The sequence below is a fragment of the Zophobas morio genome, unplaced genomic scaffold (genome assembly GCF_036711695.1).
Source record: "Zophobas morio isolate AGI-343-1 ecotype UQ-CSIRO unplaced genomic scaffold, CSIRO_AGI_Zmor_V1 ptg000033l, whole genome shotgun sequence".
Taxonomy (NCBI): domain Eukaryota; kingdom Metazoa; phylum Arthropoda; class Insecta; order Coleoptera; family Tenebrionidae; genus Zophobas; species Zophobas morio.
In genome coordinates, this window is record NW_026972138.1 from 1299223 (window position 1) to 1306975 (window position 7753).

At 29.0% G+C, this 7753-nt stretch overlaps 1 protein-coding gene across 2 annotated transcripts in view; it reads right to left on the reverse strand.

The window, feature by feature from the left end:
• Window positions 1-7517, reverse strand: part of LOC135139720 (hexokinase type 2-like) — a 53539-nt gene extending 46022 nt beyond the window's left edge. The window contains exon 1 of one of the 2 annotated variants that reach the window (XM_064070031.1): window positions 7372-7517. In XM_064070031.1, coding sequence (XP_063926101.1) covers window positions 7372-7470 — 99 coding nt within the window. In that variant the 5' untranslated portion in view covers window positions 7471-7517. The remainder of the gene's footprint in view (window positions 1-7371) is intronic. The other variant, XM_064070030.1, reaches the window with a different exon arrangement.
• Window positions 7518-7753: the final 236 nt, after the last annotated feature.

Here is a 7753-nt window from a genome sequence, read left to right on the forward strand (position 1 = left end):
TAATTTTCTGTTTTTCGATTTTTCGACTTTACGGTTTGTGAACTTTTCCATATCTCTATTTTCCAATTTTTCGATTTATCAAATTTTCGATGTTTAAGTTTTGGGATTTTTCATCATTTTTATTCTTCAAGTTTTCAATATTTCGTTTAAAGTTTTCGGTTTTCTATTTCTTCAATTTTTTAATTTTTCAATTTTTTAAATTTTAAATTATTCGATTTTTCAATTTTACGCTTTTTTAATATTTCGATTTCTCGATTTTAAAATTTTCTAATACCTTTTCAAATTTTAGAATTTTCAATTTTTGATTTCCCCATTTCTCAATTTTTCAATTTCCCGATTTCTCTGCTTATCAGTTTTTCCAGTTAATCTTGAATTTTTCAATTTGACAGGTTTTTGATTTTTCAATTTTTTAAATGTTCGATTTTTCCTTTTTCGACCTGACGATTTTCCGACTTTGAGATTTCTAGCTTCTCCAATTTTTCGAAATTTCAGTTTTGGGATTTTTCATTATTTCAATTTTTCAATTTTTGGATTTTTTATTTCAACTTCTCGAATTCTCAATTTTTTAATTATCCCATATTTTATTTTTCGGTTTTTTTAATTGAAGATTTTTTTCTCGATATTTTAATTTTTCGATTTATCAGTTGTACGATATTTCGGTTTTAGGATTTTTCAAGATTTGATTTTTCTATTTTCAAATTTATTTGTGTTTCTAAATTTTTAATATTCGATTTCTTGATTAATCGATTTTTAGATTTTTCAGGTTTTTCATTTCTTCAAATTTTCAATTTTTCGAATTTTCAAGTTTTTAATTTTCCAATTTTTAAAATTTTCGATTTTTGCGACTTGACGATTTTTCGATTTCTCGATTTTTCAATTTTTCGATTTCTCGGTTTTTTGATTTTTTCGACTTGACAATTTTCCGATTTTTCGATTTCTAAAATCTCCAGTTTTTCGGTATTTCAATTTTGGGATTTTTCAATATTTTGATTCTTCAATTTTTTAATTTCTCGTTTCAACTTCTCGATTTCTCGATTTTTCAATTTTCTGATGTATTATTATTTTTCGGTTTCGTAAATTTTAAATTTTTCGATTTTTCGAGTTTCCATTTTTGAATTATTGGCGTTTCTAAATTGTTGATATTCGATATCTTGATTAATCGGTTTTTCGATTTCTCAGGTTTTTGATTTTTTAAGTTACTAAGAATAAAAAAAAATCATCACTATTGAGATAGGGTGGGTGGGCGGGGTTTATATTTTGCCTTTTTTTCTTAATCATCGCATTTTTCATTTTTGGTATTTCTAAATTTTTGATTTTTCCATTTTTCAAGTTTTCGATTTCTCAATTTTTTGACTTTTGGAATTTTTCAATATTTTGATTTCTCCATTTCTAGATTTTTCGATTTATATTTTTCAGTTTTTCCAATTATTCTTCAATTTTTCGATTTTACAAGTTTTTGAATTTTCAACTTTTCAAATTTTCGATTTTGCGATTTTTCGACTTGACGATTTTCTGACTCTTCGATTTCTAAGTTTTCCAATTTTTCGATAAATCAGTTTTGGAATTTTTCAATTTTCTGGTTGGGATTGTGATTTTTCAATTATTGGCGTTTCAAAATTTTCGATTTCTCGATTAATCAATTTTTTGATTTTCCGATTAATCCATGTCAGTTTTTTAAATTTTCTCTTTTTCGATTTTTCAACTTCACGATATCGATATCTCTATTTTCCAATTTTTCAATTTATCAAATTTTCGATATTCAATTTTTGGGACTTTTCACTATTTTGATTTTTCAAGTTTTCAATATTTTGTTTGGGATTTTCGGTTTTCTAATTCTTCAATTTTTTAAATTTTAAATTAATCGATTTTTCAATTTTGCGTTCTTTTAATGTTTTGATTTCTCGATCTTAAAATTTTCTGATACCTTTTTGAATTTTGGAATTTGCGATTTCGCGATTTTTCAATTCTTTCAGTTTTTGGCTTTCTAAATTTTCGATTTTTCGATCAACCGATTTTGCGATTTTTCAACTTTTCGATTTCTATATTTTTGGACTTTTTGATTTTTCAATTTTTCAATTTTCCAATTTCTCAAATTTTCGACTTCTCGATTTCTCTGCTTTTCAGTTTTTCCAATTAGTCTTGAATTTTTCAATTTTACAGGTTTTTGATTTTTCAATTTTTTAAATGTTCGATTTTTCCTTTTTCGACTTGACGATTTTTGGACTTTCGGTTTCTAGCTTCTCCAATTTTTCGAGATTTCAGTTTTGGGATTTTTCATTATTTCTGTTTCAATTTTTGAATTTTTCGTTTCAATTTCTCGATTTTTTGAGTTTTGGAATTTTTCAATTTTTTGATTTTTCCATTTTCTATTTTTCAGTTTTTCCGATTATTCTTCAATGTCTCGATTTTACAAGTTTTTGAATTTTCAACTTTTCAAATTTTCGACTTTGCGATTTTTCGACTTGATGATTTTCCAACTCTTCCATTTCTGACTTTTCCAATTTGTCGATATTTCAGTTTTGGAATTTTTCAATTTTCTGGTTGGGATTGTGATTTTTCAATTTTTCGATTTCTCAGTTTTCCGATATTTCAGTTTTATGATTTTCCAATTTTTCGATTTCTCGATCAATTTTTCGGTTTTCCAACTTTTCAATTCCTTGATTTTTCAATTTTTTTATTTTCCGATTTCTCCATTTCAGTTTTTTAAATTTTCTGTTTTTCGATTTTTCAACTTCACGATTTGTAGACTTTTCGAAATATTTATTTTCCAGTTTTTCGATTTTTCAAATTTTCGTTATTTAATTTTTGGGATTTTTCAATATTTTGATTGTTCAAGTTTTCAATATTTCATTTGGGGTTTTCGGTTTTCTACTTCTTCAATATTTTAAACTCTAAATTATTCGATTTTTCAATTTTATGATTTTTTAATGTTTCAGTTTTTGGCACTTCTAAATTTTCGATTTTTCGATTTCGCTATCATTCGATTTTTCGATTTCTAGATTTTTCGACTTTTAGACTTCTCAATTTTTTGATTTCCCCATTTTTCAATTTTCTGACTTCTCAATTTCTCTGCTTTTCAGTTTTTCCAATTAATCTTGAATTTTTCAATTTTACAGGTTATTGATTTTTCAATTTTTTAAATGTTCGATTTTTCCTTTTTCGACTTACGATTTTTCAAGTTTGGGATTTCTAGCTTCTCCAATTTTTCGAAATTCCAGTTTTCGGATTTTTCATTATTTCTATTTTTCTCGATTTTTCAATTGTCCCATATTTCATTTTTCGGTTTTTTAAATTTTGGATTTTTCGATTTCTCGATTTTTCAATTTTTCGATTTATCAGTTGTACGATATTTCGGTTTTAGGATTTTTCAAGATTTTGATTCTTCAATTTTTCCACATTCGTGTTTCGATTTTTCAATTTTCTACCTTTTAATTGTTCAATTTTTCGATTTTTTATGTTATAAATTTTTCGTTATTTTGATGTTTCGATTTTGTTATTTTTCAATTATTTGCGTTTCTAAATTTTTAATATTCAATTTCTTGATTAATCGATTTTTCGATTTTTCAGGTTTTTCAATTCTCCAAATTTTCAATTTTTTGTTTTTTCAAGTTTTTAATTTTTCAATTTTTAAAATGTTGAGTTTTTGCAACTTGACGATTTTTCGATTCCCCGATTTCTCGATTTTTCGATTTCTCGGTTTTTCGATTTTTTTCGACTTGACGATTTTCCGACTTTTCGATTTCTAACATTTCCAGTTTTTTGGTATTTCAATTTTGGGATGTTTCAATATTTCCATTCTTCAATTTTTTAATTTCTCGTTTCAACTTTTCGATTTCTCCATTTTTCTGATCTTTTATTATTTTTCGGTTTTTTAAATTTTAGATTTTTCTATTTCTTGAGTCTTTTGAATTATTAGCGTTTCTAAATTGTTGATATTCGATTTCTTGATTAATCCGTTTTTCGATTTCTCAGGTTTTTGATTTTTTAATTTTTAAAATTTTCGATTTTTTTTTTCAACTTGATTACTTTTCGATTTCTTGATTTTTTAATTTTTGGCATCTAAATTTTCGATTTTTCGATTACTCGATTAATCGATTTTTCTGTTCTTTAAATTTTTGGCGTTTCTAAATTTTCAATATTCGATTTCTTAATCGCTTTTTCGACTTTCGAATTTTTAAATTTTTTGATTTTTCAATTGCTAACATTTCCAGTTTTTCGGTATTTCAGTTTTGGGATTTTTCAATATTTCGATTCTTCAATTTTTTAATTTCTCGTTTCAACGTTTCAATTTCCCGATTTTTCGATTTCCCGAGTTTTCTATTTTTGAATTGTTGGCGTTTCTAAATTGTTAATATTCGATTTCTTGATTAATCGGTTTTTGATTTTTTAATTTTTAAAATTTTCGATTTTTTTTCAACTTGATTATTTTTCGATTTTTTGATTTTTCAGTTTTTCAATTTTTGGCACCTAAATTTTCGATTTTTCGATTGCTCGATTAATCGATTTCTTAATCGCTTTTTCGATTTCTCGATGATTCAGTTTTTTAATTTCTCGTTTCAACTTTTCAATTTGTCGATTTTTCAATTTTCTGATCTTTTATTTTTCGGATTTTTAAATTTTAGATTTTTCGATTTCCCGAGTTTTCTATTTTTGAATTATTAGCGTTTCAAAATTGCTAATATTCGATTTGTTGATTAATCGGTTTTTCGATTTCACAGGATTTTGGTTTTTTAATTTTTAAAATTTTCGATTTTTTTCTCACTTGATTATTTTTCGATTTCTTGATTTTTCAATTTTTCAATTTTTGGCATCTCAATTTTCGATTTTTCGATTCCTCGATTAATCGATTTTTCAATTCTTTAAATTTTTGGCGTTTCTAAATTTTCAATATTCGATTTCTTATTCGCTTTTTCGACTTTTGAATTTTTTAATTTTTTGATTTTTTGATCTTTCAGTTTTTTAATTTTTCATATTGCGGTGGGCGGGTGGGCGGGGCTTATATTTAGTCCTATTTTTTAAATATTTTGTAAACTTTTCATATCAAAAAACTTTCAGCATGTTCAAAATGGTTTAGCCCTGTTTTTTTTTTAAATATATATAATCTTCGTTTCACAACATGAAACTTAAAACATGGTAAACTTTTGATGAGAAATACGGATTTTGCAATTAAGCTCCACCCCTCGGCTCACGACGAATAAAAAAAACATCAGAACTGCGATAGGATGGGTGGGCGGGGCTTATATTTAGCCCTGTTTTTTTTTAAATAGATATAATCTTCTTTTCACAACATGAAACTTGGTAAATTTTTGTACAGAAATATGGATTTTGCAATTAAGCTCCACCTCCCGGCTCACGACGAATAAAAAAAATCATCACTAGGGCGATAGGGAGGGTGGGCGGGGCCAATATTTAGTCCTGTTTTCTTTAAATATACATAATCTTCTTTTCACAACATGAAACTTAAAACATGGTAAGTTTTTGTAGCGAAATATTGAATTTGCAATTAAGCTCCACCTCTCGGCTCACGACGAATAAAAAAATCATCACAAGGGCGATAGGGCGGGTGGGCGGGGCTAATATTTAATCCTGTTTTCTTTAAATATACATAATCTTCGTTTCACAACATGAATCTTAAAACATCGTAAACTTTTGTAGAGAAATATGGATTTTGCAATTAAGCTCCACCCCCCGGCTCACGACGAATAAAAAAATTATCACAAGGGCGATAGGGCGGGTGGGCGGGGCTAATATTTAATCCTGTTTTCTTTAAATATACATAATCTTCGTTTCACAACATGAAACTTAAAACATGGTAAACTTTTGATGAAAAATACGGATTTTGCAATTAAGCTCCACCCCTCGGCTCACGACGAATAAAAAAAACATCAGAACGGCGATAGGATGGGTGGGTGGGGCTTATATTTAGCCCTGTTTTTTTTTTAAACAGATATAATCTTCTTTTCACAACATGAAACTTGGTAAATTTTTGTACAGAAATATGGATTTTGCAATTAAGCTCCACCTCCCGGCTCACGACGAATAAAAAAATCATCACTAGGGCGATAGGGCGGGTGGGCGGGGCCAATATTTAGTCCTGTTTTCTTTAAATATACATAATCTTCTTTTCACAACATGAAACTTAAAACATGGTAAATTTTTGTAGCGAAATATTGAATTTGCAGTTAAGCTCCACCCCCCGGTTCACGACGAATAAAAAAATCATCAGAACTGCGATAGGGCGGGTGGGCGGGGCTAATATTTAATCCTGTTTTCTTTAAATATACATAATCTTCTTTTCACAACATAAAACTTAAAACATGGTAAATTTTTGTAGCGAAATATTGAATTTGCAATTAAGCTCCACCTCTCGGCTCACGACGAATAAAAAAATCATCAGAACTGCGATAGGGCGGGTGGGCGGGGCTAATATTTAGCCCTGCTTTTTTAAATATATATATAATCTTCGTTTCACAACATGAATCTTAAATATGTAATCTTTTCATAACAAGATACTTAAAACATGTTCAAAAGGGTCAATTTTTGTAGAGAAATATGGATTTTGCAATTAAGCTCCACCCCCCGGCTCACGACGAATAAAAAAATCATCACAATGGCGACAGGGCGGGTGGGCGGGGCTAATATTTTGCCCCGTTTTTTTTAAATATATATAATCTTTTCACAATATGAAACTTAAAACCTGGTGAATGGCTCCACCGTTGAAATGAACGTAAAAAACCCTACCCAGACTGCTTTTCCCGTTTTTTTTTTTTTTTAATTTTGTTGTCCAAAAAAAGTACAACGCGTTAAAATTGTGATGAGTATGAGATTATTTGGTTTTCGCTATTGACGGATCAATTTTAAATTTTCAAAAAGGTAAGTACATTAGTAGAAATTGTATTAAAAAATCCAATGCGCTTTACGGAAATAAAATATTTTAATAAATAATTGAGTAAACGGGGGCAGAATATTTTTGTGGTCAAACAAACTTTAGCAATTTTTCTGGTCCATTCAAACCTATAACAGGTAACCGAGAGAGCCGAGTTGAAGGAACGACCCAATTTTCGCGCTTTTGTCATCACATTTTTAAACGAAAACAAAATTATATTTTTTCCAATAAACGCAAACACACCGGAAAGCGTACATTAAGCAAAAATGAATTGACGGAATTTGCATAAATTAACAACAGTATTAACAGTCCACTGAAAAAGCATGACAACGCGATAAGTACAATTTTAAAAGTATTGCCGATAATAAATAATAATGGTCCGTCATGCGTCAAAAAACAAATAACTAAGTTATTACTCACGTAATTAGGTATTACGCGATACGAGTTTACGTAATAGCGACTATAAAAACTGAGAAATACAATACCTCGTTTGAAATTGCATATTCTGCGTCGGTTGGAGTGACGTGGTCAAGTTCGACTCTTCCCAGCTCGTTGACACATTCAAATATTTGCTTTTGCCTCATTTTCGCGAAAGTTCACTCCGACTGGTGTTGTTGCCAACAATCGACTAAAGAAGTGCGGTCGTGCCATATCCAATAAATTAATTCTTACATCGATTCCCCTCCACTGACGTTTTGTCATTGATAATGATCATGAATGTTGGGTGTAGGCTGCGGAGTGCTGCAGTCAGGTGCCTTGAAACCTACAGCCCGCAGACATTGGAAGTTGCAGGACTGGTTACCTTCTTTGTAAGGACGGGGCGTAATTAACAACGTTTCCTTAGTTTAAAAATACTTTCATCGAGAT